Source organism: Rhinopithecus bieti, unplaced genomic scaffold, assembly GCF_001698545.2.
Source record: "Rhinopithecus bieti isolate Rb0 unplaced genomic scaffold, ASM169854v2 scaffold_5476, whole genome shotgun sequence".
NCBI lineage: Eukaryota > Metazoa > Chordata > Mammalia > Primates > Cercopithecidae > Rhinopithecus > Rhinopithecus bieti.
In genome coordinates this window covers 3,380,115-3,396,217 of record NW_016805433.1, presented here as the reverse complement: position 1 = coordinate 3,396,217, position 16,103 = coordinate 3,380,115, and the positions used below count along the sequence as shown (strand labels likewise).

The following is a 16,103-nucleotide window of genomic DNA, read 5'->3' as shown; positions in this document are numbered from 1 at the left end:
CGGTACTGAGATCCCACACTGCAAGGCAAGGTTCTAAACGCCTGGTCGACCTCGCGGGTCCCTCTTTCCAAGCGCCTAGCCAGATGTTGGTTTTGGAATCTCATTTATCTGTGACATGGGGAATGCAATACCCCCAGCTCCCTCCTAGTCCTTACATTTAAACAATGCCTATAGAAGCCGCTTCCTGGGAATTAAAGCATAACGGAGATCTAGCCTCCCGGTAGGGAAATTCATCCGTTTAGTAAACAGCCCCAACGACGTGCGGACCCTCACGAGGATACGAAGAATTAAACCAGGGCTGGACAAGTCATAATGGGCCAAGGTAAGAGGAAGGGCTGCTACCGTGCCCACATTGGAACAGATAGATTAGCTCATCTGCTAGTTGTGTGGCAAGAGCAAAAAAATCAAGAGGGGAAGAGAAAGTGAGAGGAGCTTAGACAGCTAAATAAGCAAGAGTCGAATCCTTTGTGTGTCATGGTAAGAAATTCGAACTTAACACCAACGTAATCAGAACAAAGGATAACTTTTATACACGAGGGCGTCCTGAATCTTCATCTAAGAAACATGGTCTGATCAAACGGGACAATCCAGCCAGCAATCCTGAGTCCCACTAAATTATGCTTGGCCAGCTTTCTAGCCTTCACATTAACTGATTAGCCATCTTTTCAGGAGAAAGGCAATTATTAAAATTATGTGGACTTCTAGTAAAATTAATGTCTCAAAGATTTACAATTATGTATACCAATAACAAAAAAACTACAAACATGTTTTCTGCCCCCTGCCTTTGTAGGACAAGTGAGCATTCCAGAGAATTTCTACATGACCAGCTGTTCATTCTTTTAAGAGGATGACATTCTTCAGCTCATCTGGAAAGGATACTTCCTTTCTTCCTTTAAGTCTGTTATTCACAGTCTCCAAGGGCAGGTGTAGTTGGAAAAGACATTTCATATGGAAAAACAAACTTGATAGGGTAAAAAAAAAAATGAGATGTAATCTGGAGGCCCAAGTCATTTTCTAAGGAGAAACCCAAATGTATTTGGTGTTATCTAACCTCCTGCAGTTTATTGGTCTGAAACAAATGCGTTCTAGTCTCATTTGAAAATGTCTGAACAGCCTCCACAATTTTCAAAATCACCCATTTAATTATAACTGGAGACTTTAAAGCCCAGAATTTCCAGTTACATATCTCACAATGATTTAGTAATTTTGTGAGCAGCTCAGAGGTTAAGTCTACAACGTCTGACTATGGGACATTATTGAAAATAACAGTAGTGTAAGGATCCTGGAGATTGGTGACAACTGTGCTCTTGTTATTTCAACAGTCATCACCAACAGTTGGTGACTTAACAAATTAAGAGCATAGTTGCCATATGCTAATATTTGGCAAATATGTCAAAATGGCCATATTTGCCAAATTTTTAAGACAATAAATTCACAGAAAATGCATTACAGGGAAAAAAAAAAAAAAAAGGTTTGGGCCAGGCATGGTGGCACATACCTGTAATACACACTCTAGGAGGCTGAGGCAAGAGGACTCCTTGAGCCTAGGAGTTTGAAACCAACCTGGGCTACATGGCAAGGCCTCCCTCTACAAAAGTAAACAAAAATTAGCCAGGTGTGGTGGCATGCGCCTGTAGTCCCAGCTACTTGGGAGGCTGAGGTGGAGGACTGTTTGAGCCCAGAAGTTCAAGGTTGCAGGAACTAGGATCGCACCACTATAACAAGCCTGGGCGACAGCAAGACCCTGTTTAAAAAAAAAAAAAAAAAAAAATTCAGCTGTATATGCAATGAAAACCTACAAGTCACTTAAAAGTTACTGAAGTTTAGAAAACTAGCCAACAAAATCATTGCTTTGGTAAACAAATTCGAAACGGCTAATTTCAAAGTACATTTTACAGTTGGCAATATCAAGTTGTCTATCAGCAACATTGGACAGTTCATTTTCTTCTCTTGGATAGTTTATCACTTGGCTTCAAGGACATCACTCAGTTTTCCTTTACATCTCTGGTGTCTCCTCTACGAGGTTCTTTCTCTTCTCTCCAACCTTTTAATGTTGGAATGCCCCAAGTCTTAGTCTTTGGCTCTTTTATCTATACTCATTCCCTTGTTGATATCCAGTCTCATCACTTTTAATAACATCCATATGCCAGAGTCCCAAATTTATACCCCCAACTTATATCCAACTGCTTACTGCTGAAGAATAAACCACTGAAGTTAAAAAATAATAAACATACCAGGCAAGGGAACACTTACTAGTAAAGCCATTTACTGAGTAGTTCACTAGAGGCTTAAGTCTGAGGGGATTTTAGGTCATAGGAAAAAAAAAAAAAGCCTGAAAAACACCATTCTGGATAGGTCAGAGGAGTCTATAATTCATACACAATAGGTTATAACAAATTCCAACATGGAACTGCTCCAGTTTACAGGTTAGAATTAACTATAGTGAAAAACAGCCCTCGGTTTTTATATATTCTAGGCCAGTGAGTGCTACTGTAAGTTGAAAATTCTCCATTTACACTTCTCTGCAGTACTGCTTGTGTAATCTAAGATAAAACATGTGAATGAGCTCCCAAACTATCTTCCTCACCCTAACCTATTCTACCTGCAGCCCCCTTTCTCAGTTGACAGCAATCCTCTGTACAGATGCTCAAACTAAAAACCCTAAATCAGTACTGCCCTTACATCAGGCCAGGAAAGGCCCTTACCAAGGCCCTGAGCTTTAGGATTGAGCGCTTTAGAGTCAAAATGACATGTCATCTAGAGGGCATACTCATTCTGCACTACATTCTAGGTACTCAGGACCCCAAATACCCTGCCCAGAATAGCCCCGGCTGTTCCAGGAAATGCATTACATCATCATTGCATGCACTGATGTGTTAGGGGGATGGGATGGTTTGAATATACTTGTTATGGCATCCAAGTAAATATGCAGGAGGCCCCTTGCCATACAGTTCAGAGCCGGGGTAGGAAGGAAATGAAGGTGGGACATGGGCTGAGGGTCAGCTCTGTCCCCAAGTTATGTTCTGGCATAAATACAAACCTGGCTTCCCAGTTCTAATGAAAGTTTGTCAAGACAGGCACACTGGGCATATTTTCATTAAAAAGAACTTTCAAATATTTAAACATATGGTATCTCCATTGTACTCTTGCCCCAGGCCTTCAAGGGCATAGAAGCATGCCTGCCTTCTGATTTTTTTCTCTCCCAATATTCAATCTACACATTTAGTCAGGAAATCCCATTGGTTATGCCTTCAACTACCTCTGGATTCTGTCCACTTCCTTAATTACCACCCTGATCCAAATCACCATCATATCCCCCCGCTGGATTACTACAATGGCCTCCTAACTTGTCTCCCTGATTCTATCCTTATTATCTATTTTCAGCATAGCACCCAGGGTCATCACTTTCTTCAAGTCTTGGCTCAAGAGGCCTATCCTGATCACTCTCAAATGGTAGCCACCCAATTCCCCTTAATTTTTCCCATAGCATATATTCCAACATGCTACCCAATAATTTATTGTACCTATTGCTTATTTCTGTTCCCCTTCCTACTAGAATAGTATGCAAGCTATTCAAGAGGGCAAGGACCATTATTTCTGATGTGTCCCAATCACCTAGAAAAAGTACTGATACAAAGTAGATGCTCAACATAGGTAGAAATCTTGACTTGAGTCAGAAGTCCATACCCATCATTAAAAGAATATAAATTTTTTCAAATGCTTCTGACGGATTTTTCATGATGCATCCTAAAATTTGAAATGTAAGGACTCGAAATGTGCCCTACAAATATATCTCTGCTATAATTTTTAAATGGATAACTACATGCTAGGCCTCTCTGAATCTTAAATGCTTTCATAGTCCAGACATCACCTAAAATAAATCCCACAAACCTTTTCCCAAGCAACATGCAATTTAATATTGTGAGAGGTGTTTATATAAACTAGCATCCTACTGTTTTCTAGTAAGTATTTAGAAGCACAAGAAACACAGTAATGGAACTGAGTTGATAAGTTTCTTACTTGGCAGTTACATAGTCAAACACTTGATTCAAAGTCCATTAATCAATACTAGCTTAAAGACATGTAACAGAACTTGGAAAGTTATTAAGTGTTTAATTCATAATGATTACAAAATTCTGATATGTAAACAAATTTGCAATATACAGTAAAAAACTCCTGACAATGATCATTATTAAAGATTTGGATAGTCCAAAAGTCAAACATCTTCCAAAAAATAGTTAAAACCCAGTAAATTATGAACATGTCACATTGCCCTCATCAGTGTATAAAAGATAACCAAGGCTGGGCATGGTGGCTGACGCCTGCAATCCCAGCACTTTGGGAGGCTGAGGCAGGCAGATTGCCTGAGGTCAGGAGTTCAAGTCTGGCCAACATAGTGAAACCCCGTCTCTACTAAAAATGCAAAAAAATGCGCCTGTAATCCCAGCTACTCTGCAGGCTGATGCAGGGGAATTGCTTAAAACAGGGAGGTGAAGGTTACAGTGAGCCGAGATCGTGCCACTGCACTCCAGCCTGGGCAACAGAGCGAGACTCTGTCTCAAAATAAATCATCAAATAGTCCCACATTCAGAGTGCAGTTTAGACTTCTTGGCCTTATTTAATCTTTTAAGTACTATTCAGAAGAAATATTCTAGTTTCCAAAAATCCTTGAGTTGAAAAGGTTAAATATGGAACTATCCAGACTTCGTAAGTGGGTGTCCAGAGCTGCCTTCCTTTTCGCCTCACTAGTTGATGAACGGATGCCTCCTAGTGATCAATCTGTGTAACAGCAGTTCTTAGTGCTGTTTTTTTTTTTTAACCGTAGTACAACCTACTTGTGGATCCAAGCACCGTCCATCAGCTGTCTCCATCCTTTCTGTTCTGCCAGCAGCCTAATTCAGTTCTCATTTCTCATCTAAGCTTTTGGGTGGCCCAACCACCTGATCCATACTCTCATACACACGGTCTTCAGGTTTTACTCCTAAAATATGAGAGAAAACTTCTATTCACCTCCCATTGTATATAACATTCCAATTCCTTACCCTTGCATGGCAAGTCCTCCACAGAATGGGTCCTGCTTGCTTTATTTTGACTCTCTTTCGGCTCAACCTTGAGTGAGTGCCATGCATGTATCTACTTGTCCTCACTGCCTCCAATTTACTTTCCCAAATCCTCTGTAACCTTTCATTCTTCAAAGCCCAATTCAAATCCTACCTCTTAGATTTCCTCTGGCTGAGTTAATTCCTTTCTAATCACTTCAAACTCTGATGCGTAGTTACCAGATTTTCACATCTATTCTTTTTGAGACGCAGTCTCGCTCTGTCGCCCAGGCTGGAGTGCAGTGGTATCATCTTGGCTCACTGCAAGCTCCGCCTCCCGGGTTCACGCCATTCTCCGGCCTCAGCCTCCCGAGTAGCTAGGACTACAGGCACCCACCACTACACCCAGCTAATTTTTTGTATTTTTACAAAAATTACAAAACGGGGTTTCACCATGTTAGCCAGGATGGTCTTGATCTCCTAACCTTGTGATCCACCCGCCTCGGCCTCCCAAAGCACGTCTACTTCCCTAAGTATCTAAGATCCTGGATGAGTGTTTTCACCATTGTACCTAACAGAGAGCTGATTGACAGCACTTATGAGGGGAAATGACTAATGTTTTGTCTGGAAATGCATTGTTACTATTCAAAACGGGCAAGCAGGCTATCTTATTATTATTAACAAGTAACCAGGGAGTCTGATTTGTAAACTTATGGTAATTAGCTTTGAAATGACAAACGAAAATATGGAACTGGATGAAGTGGAGCAGAGAGGAAGGTAATCCAATGAAGGAGGCTGAGAGACCCAGTATTACATTGTCACAAAACTGCAATCACTCAAGTGTTGATATTCTGGCTCTGGGTCTTTGGGGTGACAAGATACCCCAGTAACTAACAGTGGAAGCATTGCTCTGGCTGAACAGCAATCCTCTGTCTCCTCTTAAGAGCCCAAGAACACCTATCACCTTTCCTAAGTCTGTTTCTACTCTGAAACCAGGTAAATGCACCCGTTGTTTGCAACTCAAATATCTAATTGACAGTCACTTGGGCAAATACCTCCACTTAAGGAACTAGATTCCAAGGATATTTCCCTCTTTTGCTGTCATTTTTCCATTGCCACAGAACACACAGCCTGAGGTCATAGGCTGTTCAATTTGATCACTATTATCTCTGTAAGAAAAAAAAAATGTCCAGTAATGGGCAAATACCTTTCTTAGGTGATAGAGGACATATAGCAGTTTGCAGACAATTCTCCCAAAAAATATGAGAAGAAAAAAGGTGCTGGTGGTGTTACCTTAGAAGAGGAACTCAGGCTTCAGAGAGGGTAGGTTTCATTACAGACAACGTAATCCAAGAGTAAAAGCGATAAAAGAATTCTGTGGGGTAGCCAGACTCAGAAAGGTGGAATAACACTTTTAAAAAAGATAAAACCCAGGAAACGTTTATGGCAAGCTTGTAAGTTGCCACTAAACCTACCAGAAAAAGCAAATCCCATTAGAAACCCCTATCACAATTTATAACTATCTGATTTAAGTAAATCACTGTTGAGTAACAATGAGCACCCCTTAAACAGGTCAGAAACCAGATAACACATAATGGCTTTTATTTCTAATGAGATTTCATTTACTATTAAGGCTTTGTCTCAACCTCATTTGTGCATGCATGGTTCTGAGAAAGGTTATCATGCAAAATGAAATAAAAAGCCTTGGGCAAAGTAGGACTCCAATCATAATTAATCCTTTTGGGCTGTATTTAAAGAAAATTACTTTTTTCAGCCCTGTTCACTTATTTCTGAAATGCAGTCATTTGCCTTATGCTTCAGGATATCCTTGATCAAATAATCCTTCTCTAAATCAACTTATTTCAATATATGTGGCCAATGTGGCTGTCATCCTAACCTCTCCTGGTATTCACACCCAGCTCTCCTTTATTTACTACCCTACTTTTGGCACTGTGAGCATAAACCATAGGTTCTTCTTTTTACAGGAGAGGTTGGATGCCAGTAGCCTTTAGCCTCCTTCAGCCCATCTTGTACCTTGAACCTGGACAAGACGTATAGAGCCCCAGCAGTCACTTGATAATAAACCAACTTGCAACAAAAATAATGAAAGCCAGTCTGAGAACCATGAAGCTCCCATATCAGTCCCAGAGTCTATGTCTAAGCCTAAAAGAAAAACCTATATAAGCCACATTGTATTGGGGCTGTGTTATACAACATTTTAATAAATACAAACTCTTCAGGGCAGGGGAGAGAACAAGGAAAAAATATCTGAATGTTGTTTAAATGTAGATTAACTCGGGTCTCTAAAATATTTCATATTCTGAAAGCTGTAGCCTAAAGCACATGCTTATTTAACCACTAGTTGTGTGACAGAAATATCTACAAGGCAGTGCAAAGTGGAGGCCCATCCAAATGCTGGCTCCAACACAAATCCACTGTGTCCTTGTTAAAGTTACTTAACTTCTATCCTTATGCATAAAAAGGGAATATCCTCAATTAAGTATGATTAAGGCATTATTTTTATTATCTTAATGTTAAATGAACATTTAGTTCTCCCAAAATTGCTGATTAATACTGTCAACTGAAATCTCACTAGTTTAAAACTATACATGGATTAGCAATGAACTTTTTTTCTCAAAACCTCTCAGTCTAGTTACATTATACCCAACTTTTGTAAACACATGTGTACTTAATGGTCACCTTATACATACCACTTGAGGTTCCTTTACCAATCAAGCTTGACATTTTTGTCTGAGTGAGTTCACTATGTATTTATCTGGAAATCTCAATTGTCCAACTATAATTCAAGTAAAAGATTCCAAAATGATGGGAAAAAGTTTATGGTTTTTTCCCTAAAGGAGGCATACAATATGTAATTTATTACAATATAATAAGTTTTGGAGGTTGTTGTTATGCAGTAATTGCAACTATTGATATGCCTTCCCCTGAACAGCTGACTCTTGAATATCAAACTTGAACCAAGAGGGTCCACTTACACACAGGTTTACTTGTCTCTACCACACCTCAGACAGCAAGACCCCCCTCCTCAGCTACTCATGAAGGCAATGAGGATTGAGACCTTTATAATCCAGTTCCACCTGAGAGTAAATACATACACACACACACACACACACACACACACACACACACACACACACACACACACAGAGAGAGATACAGATTCTGTTGCCCAGGCTGGAGTGCTGTGGCACCATCTCAGCTCACTGCAACCTCCACCTCCCAAGTTCAGTCAATTCTTGTGCCTCAGCCTCCCAAGTATCTCAGACTACAGGCGCGCACCACCACCACGTACAGCTAAGTTTTGTATTTTTAGTAGAGACAGGGTTTTGTCATGTTGGTCAGGCTGGTCTCGAACTCCTAACCTCAAGTAACTGGCACGCCTCAGCCTAAGTGTCGGGATTACAGGCATGAGCCACTGCACCTGACCATGATAACATATTTTCGATTCCTTAACATTTTCTCTAGCTAACTTTTTACAGTATATAATACACATAACATACAAAGTGTGTGTTAAACGTCTTATTGGTAAGGTTTCCACAGTAGGCTATCAATCAAGTTTTTGGGGAAACAGTTTATATATAGATTCAATTGAGGGAAGCTGGGGCCCTTAGTCCCTGCATTATTAAAGGGCCAACTGTATACACAATCCAGCTTTGTTTCATTAGTTTTCTCAATCTGCACGAATGTAACAACTGCAAAAGACCTTAGGAGACTGAACTACTGAGATCCAATCATTTGACTTGCTACACAGTCCCATACGGGATTATGGTTGGTACATCGAATAGGTCTAGATAAATCCTAACAGACCTATACATACAAAACTTTACTGTACACTTACCATGTTCCAAACCCATTGCTGGAAATTAGGAAACTCATTAATGAGCAAGTATTTCTAGAGTACATTTTGAACTGGTATAGAACAGTTCAGACTTACAGAACCAGAGTAGGTATGAATGAAAAGGAGATTCTATGCTCAACTAGTAAAACACATGCACAAAACAGTCCAGTGGCAGAAGTAAAAGAAAAGGTAGTCAAGCAGAGCTGAAACAGTATAAATGCAGGTTAAATACGCTGGGCTGTTGATCTCCAAGTTGCTGTCGAACTTCTGGCACTCACATGTTTATCACACATTCCCAGTTCCTTCTTTTCGGCTTTAAGTTTAAAACATGAAAGAAACTGGCTGGGCATGGTGGCTCACGCTTATAATCCCAGCACTTTGAGAGGCTGAGGTGGGAAGATCACAGGAGGTCAGGAGTTCGAGACTAGCCTGGCCAAAGTGGTGAAACCCCATCTCTACTAAAAATACAAAAATCAGCTGGCCTCAGTGGCGCATGCCTGTAATCCCAACTACTTGGGAGGCTGAGGCATGAGAATCACTTGAACCCGGGAGGCAGCGGCTGCAGTGAGCCGAGATCATGCCACTGCACTGCAGCCTGGGCAACAGAGTGAGACTCTATCTCAAAAATAAAAATAAATAAAACATGTAAGAAACTAAAAAGCAATGCTTTTATTTTATGCAATATTTTATCCTGAGTTTCAAAATAATAAAACTCAATTTGTTCTAGGATCCACAAAACTTAAAATGCCCAATTTCCCATACAAAAATTAAACAACCAGACTGACTTATTTCCCGCCAGCAATCTATTATTTCTAAATACCCCATTTATTCTTTTATTCAGACTGTTGAGGATGACGTGGTCAGGCCTCAATATACCCACTGTAAGTCAAAAATATCATAAGTCGAAGATGCATTTAATATAAAGTCTTAAGTCAAACCATTATAAATCAGGGACTATCTGTACTAAGATTTTAGTGAATAGCTTAATTTTTGTAAACTGGAAAACCTGACAATATGAGGTCAAAAGGAAGAAACACAAGATACAAAGCATACTGTATTTTTGAAAATGTAATACATCAATCAAAATTTCTTATGAATAAACACTTATCCTTGAGTAAAACAATTTCATATACCAACAAGGATGTTTCCATTTATGTAAAGTCATGTAAGCGATCCTCAATCAGTCCATGAACTTTTTTATCCAGGTTATATTTTAATATCTGGAGTTTTAATCCAGCATACAAAAATCAGCAGTATACATCTATTAAGTTAATTGCAGTATTATTTCACCATCACCATTTACATTTACTTTTCAGGTATCAGAGACTTAGTGCTTTAAGTAGCAAATTACCTAAATTATGAACACTATTTCCAAAAACAAAATTGAGCTCGTAATTACCAAGTGTATATGTACAGTGCAGAAGATAAAAAAAAAACTGAATTGGCATATATTTCTCTTTTCTAAAGCTCCTATGAAGAACTTACGCTCTTCTGCACTGTCAATGTATTCTGTACATTTAAAATAACATTTGTTTTGATTTAAAGTCAAAAATATAAAGGCTTAAATTTTATAAGACTAACCCATGAAAAGGAGGCAAATTTTAAACCAATCCCTGAAACCAAAGCATTCAACTATTTGAATATTAGTTCAATGTTTCTACATAGCACGATAAGATTTTCACAGTTACTCAAAGTTTTGTCTTTATTTTTAATAATGGGAATGGCCTACAATTACAATAAACAGTTAATTCAGTTATCTTAGGGGCCTTACCGTATCATTAACCTATTCACACAACAAAAATATTTCTATGAAAGTTAATATATCCTTTCATGTTTAAGTGTGCTAAAACAGAAATAGAGGTAGAATCCCATTTTCTTAAGTACCACTCTATTAGCCAATTCCACACAATTAAAGTATTTTTGCAACCTAAAATAGTGATGCTAATACTGTTTCAGTAAGCTAGATTTACTAATTTAAGAATCCTAAGAAATTATATATGTGGCTTTCAGACATCCATGTTAAACTATCAACTGATCAATTTGTGGAATATGTGGAACACTTACCATATTTGAGTGACCATAAAGCAAACAACACTAAAATTTTTTCTAATCAGTGTTCTTTATAAGTGACTATATGATACTTCACCATTTCTAACAGGAAAAAAAAATGAGACTTACTTGGCAGTCTGCATGGGCTGCTGGAAACTACAGAGTGTAAAGACAAATCTTCAAGTGTCTCAAAAATGTTCGTAGATAACTCAGAATAGTAACTCAGAATATAATCTATTGGGAACTATGGAATTCCATTTTAGTCTTCAAATAATAAACTCCACTTAGCAGGGATTGTGAGATTGCTCTTAAAATTATGGATTTACAGAACACAATGGCCTCAGCACAAAATAGCTCACTCTAGACATCACTACTCTCCACTCTTCAAAAAAAAAGTATATATATTCATTTAAAAACACCCAAAATATCACCAGTACATTTTATAAAATTAAATCCAAATTTTATTAAGGATTTCAAGTTACATACTTCAAATTTCTAGAATGGAATGGAATCATTTTGGAACTGGAAAAATGGCATAAACACTGACATCCCTTAAGAAAATTCTTCTGCAAACCACATCCCCATTATGTAACAAGACTAGGTATTATCTACACCTTCACTTTGGCAATAGCTATTTCCTAAAGAATAAAAAAGATGTATTTTGCTACTTCAGTTCATTAAAAATGGATTCTATCTTTAAGTCTCAGTAAAAGCTGCATTTCGATGAGCTATAAGTTAAAAAAAAAAAAAAAAAAAGCACTAGTGTCAATAAAGCAAGGAAATCATTTTTGACATAAAGAGAAAAAGCTATTAAGCAATTGGTTAAGCGATTTCCAGTAGTAAGTTAAAATCGTCAGGATAGGATGGATACACTTATCGAGACATGTGTTTACAGTTAATAAGGCCTTAACACTAACATCCTCAAACAGGAAGTTTATCACTAATCTACTAAATGAATTCAATGTAAATTTAGTTAACGTAGAAAATCTAGACCTCCTCTAATGACAATCCAATAATACTCACCCTTGCTGCCATCAAAGGTTTCCACCCCCAATAACAGTAATTAGCTCGAGGTATCTTAAGTGTCTACAGTTCTGAAATTTAATGGCATTCTTTGTCAAAATAGTGCTTATTTCCACTTTAAGTCTAATGACAATAACTATAGTGCTTATCCTGTAGTATTTAACTACAAACTACATCAAAAATATCTGAAAAAAACTCTTGGACCCTTGTGGAAATAGTGCATCCATACCACTTCTACAAAATAGGAGCCACGCAAAGTCTAGAAGGATGCTGACTGCCAGATCCAGAACGATGTAGATAACTTTGTTTTCCAGTTAGTTATAACGCGTGGTGTGAACAAAATCTGAGTGGTCACCTGGTTACAAATGGCCAAAATTTTGGAGCTTTTAACAGATTGAGAAACATTATATGAGATTTACTCAATATGCCCTTAACACATCCATCATAATTAAGTAAACAGTACTACCCATTTTAATACACGTAAACAGCAGCATCGGGTTTAAGTTGAACATATTCTTCATCTTTAAGCAGTAAGAATTAGAAGAAAACCGACAGAACTTGGGGCCTCTCTCGTAGCTCTACACCCAAGAAAATTAATTAATATACAAAAAAAAAAAGCAAGTATTCATGGCCAAAGCTGGTCCACTTTTCTTCAACATGTGGCTTGAAAAACTGAGTATAACCTTACTCAAGGAAGATCTCTGCTTCTACCTGAATGGTAAAAATTCAGAATTATCTTGAAAAACTAACTTGTATTGAAATTTTTATTTAGCTGCAAAACAGAACAAGAAACAACACAATAACATTGAAAATTGGCTTGTCATAGATGTAAATTCATCCTTTCAGGGACGGGAAGGTAGACCTACACAGAGAAAAGATGCTTAGTTAATGGATAGTTAATTGTTAAAAGTACAGGTAAATTCAGGCTAACTTCTGAAAATCCCGTTTTATTCACCTCACTGTGGTACCAGTAACTACACTGAGTCAGGTTACTTTACAGTTAACTATGTCACCTAAAACACAATAATCCACTAACAATCTAATACAGTTATTGGGTGTGGTCATACTGGAAATTCTTAACCATATCGTTGTCTTGCCAATTTTTTTTTTTAACAATACATTATCTTAGTATAAGTCACTGCATTTCTGTAACAAAGTAATGAAAGGCACAGCTAATCCAAGCGGACTTAACCCTATTCAACAACCAGCTGAAAAAATACTTTGGTTCTTCAAGGAAAAAAATCACGAAAAAAAAAAAAAGGTATTTCCTTTAACAGTTGTTAATTTTCATAGCTGTACTCCAAGAGCTACATAAAAATATTCCAGAAGAACCAAATTATGTAGCAATGAATGAACATGCGTGACAGAATTTGTGCATTCAACATATCTGGCAGAAAAACTAGCTAAAATGCTAGGTAGAACAAATTGGTCTTTAAAATATCAGTTTCCTGTCCTTTAAAAAAAAATTACCTAGTCTACCAAGAAAATACAAAAACATAAGGCTGTAAGTAAATAAGAGTTGTGTTTAGGCTATTACAGTGCAGGTTATCCTCAAGGCCACATACATCCTGCTTCACTGCTGCTTGCACTCTGCTGGGTTTTGATCCTTCTGTTAAAGGAAAACAAGAAGTCAATCTATCTTCTTCTACCTGCTTCAGTGAATTTCTCAATAGTAATTACTGCCTTAATTATAACAGTAGCTCACTGTTGTCAAAAGAAATGGTATAGGAAAATGATGGTAAATTATTTTATTAGCAAGTCACTGAAATGCTAAAATCAAGCTCAAACTTTACACTGTAGAATTAACTCCATAAAATGACACACACTAAACCATAATCTTAAAAAATAAAGTTACCAAGCAATTTATGTTAGTTATATTACCAATCAGCTTTGCTTTTGCTAATCCTAATATAACAAATTTTAAGGAATAATAGACTAGGACTCTCAGGGACTGAGTAAGAGTAGTTGGAAGGATCTAACAAACTGCACTGCTCCCCAGTTCCCAAACACTCCTACCACCAGATCTTTTAAAAACCTTTGTTTATTTTCTAATGCTTAAGAACTGTTATAATTTATCCCATTAAAATAGAATCCTAGGGATCACTGTACCTGAAACTATAAAAAGTACAAAGTCCAAACAAAAAACAACGTTTCTTAGAAAAAGGTCCACTGAAATTATGTGTACTGTTCAAAATGCCAGTGGGACTGAAAAAAGCAAGTTATCCAGTCAATAGGCTTTACTTATTAAAGACTTTAACGGACAGAAACTTGATATTCAGAAACACCAACTCTTACTTTAGCTGTCTTAAATTTAATAGAAAGCAGCACTAATTTTGCTCACCTTTGGGTCATAGTCTGGATCATTTTCCTCATCTCCTTCTTCTTCCCCTTCCTATATTAAAGTTCAAAATGCATCCATGAAGTATGTACATAGTAGGTAAATTGGCTCATAATGTAGGGAAAATTTAATACAAGTTACTCTACGGGTCAACAGATTTTCATGATTACAGAGTTTGACGATAATACAATTTAATCTGAAAGCTTCTAATATGAAAAATTTCCCAACACAACTTGAGACATCCAGACAGCTTTTATTGAAAATAGTTACTGCAGCCAACGTTGGAAAAGTTTACTGCAGCTTTTGACTTCTTCAAAGAGCTGATAACCCTGCAGCAGAACAAAATTATTTGAAATAAAAAAATGTTGCTGAGTTTTGCAATTTATTTATTGAAACCTTATACATACATTGTTTGGCTGTAGAATTCTAAAATCATGTTTTCCAAAATGTTTTTATCCCAAATCACAGAATGATTATAGCAAAGGAATACATAAGTCATTCAATTTGCTTCTCAATGTGTTAACCACAGAGAATTATTTGCTCATTTGGTAAACATTACCTCATCCGCTTCTTCACCTTCTTCATCATACTGAAAAGGAAAAACAGCATAAGTGTTGAGTGAATGTAACACACATTTCAGAGTAGCATTAGTAACATTCATCACTGTAAAACTAGTATCTTAAAAGAGAAAACCTACTTTCCTATCAAGGGGCTGATTATAAATTAACATATAGTGACTGCAATAATCACTCAGCTCACTGCCAATTTATAATAAAGAACAGAGTACAATCGTGGATAAAATGGGTGATCAGACAAGTATTACTGTAAATATTACTCACCCACACTTAAGTGTGGAATGCACTGTACAAAAAGGACCTAAAGCCTACTCTAACAATTGCCGTTTAGCAATAAACATATCCAAAACATCTATACGCAGCCTAATCTTAACCTAATCATCACTCAATACTACCTTGAATAGAAATTCTATGCCTCCCAGTAAATGTTTTCTTGTGCACTAAGAAAAGTCCTACTTCTGTGAAGTCAAGGCAAGGGCATAATAGATCTATAGCACTAACCAAACATAAAAAAGTTTCACAAACTCAGAACAATCTCATTAGCATAGAATTAAAAGCTAAATGAATCCAAAAATCCTAAGGAGACATACTTAAAACCCAGAAAAGCTATATACAGAACATCAGTAATTAGCCTAACTTTGAATTATATTATGTCCTGTTTCTTAAAAACTAAACTCATCTATTACTAATTCTGACCACTATACCCTCACCCAATTATTTCTTTGCAGGATTCAAATTCACTTACATCATCATCATCATCTTCAATAGCTTCTCCAGTAAAATATAACACTGATCTCGGGATTATACGCTCACGTAAAAAGTGACCAATTTCGAAGTCTGCAGCAAGGATAGCTTCAGCATCATCATCCTATTTTTAAAGGAAAACAAAAGCAGAAAATTTAGGAATAACTGTGTTACTTAATGTGGCAATGTAAGACTCTTAGAGGCTGGGTGTTATGGCTCACACCAGTAGTCCCAACACTTCAGGAGGCCAAAGTAGGAAGATCACTTGAGCCCAGAAGTTCAAGAGCAGCCTAGGCAACATAGTGAGACCCCCGCGTCTCTACAAAAAATAAACAATTAGCTGGGCAGGGTGGCACATGCCTGTAGTCTCAGCTACTTGAGAGGCTGAGGTGGGAGGATTGCTGGAGCCCAGCAGCTTGAGGCCGAAATGAGCTCTGATCGCACCACTATACTCTAGCCTGGGCAACCAAAAAAAA

The 16,103-nt window shown here is 37.5% G+C and overlaps 1 protein-coding gene across 1 annotated transcript in view; it reads right to left on the bottom strand.

The window, feature by feature from the left end:
• Nucleotides 1–12,890: 12,890 nt before the first annotated feature.
• NAP1L1 (nucleosome assembly protein 1 like 1) overlaps nt 12,891–16,103 on the bottom strand; it is a 38,005-nt gene continuing 34,792 nt past the window's right edge. Inside the window, 4 exon segments of the mRNA XM_017872518.1 lie at nt 12,891–13,579; nt 14,312–14,362; nt 14,868–14,897; nt 15,629–15,751. Of these exon segments, the coding sequence (XP_017728007.1) occupies nt 13,544–13,579; nt 14,312–14,362; nt 14,868–14,897; nt 15,629–15,751 (240 nt within the window). The 3' untranslated portion in view covers nt 12,891–13,543.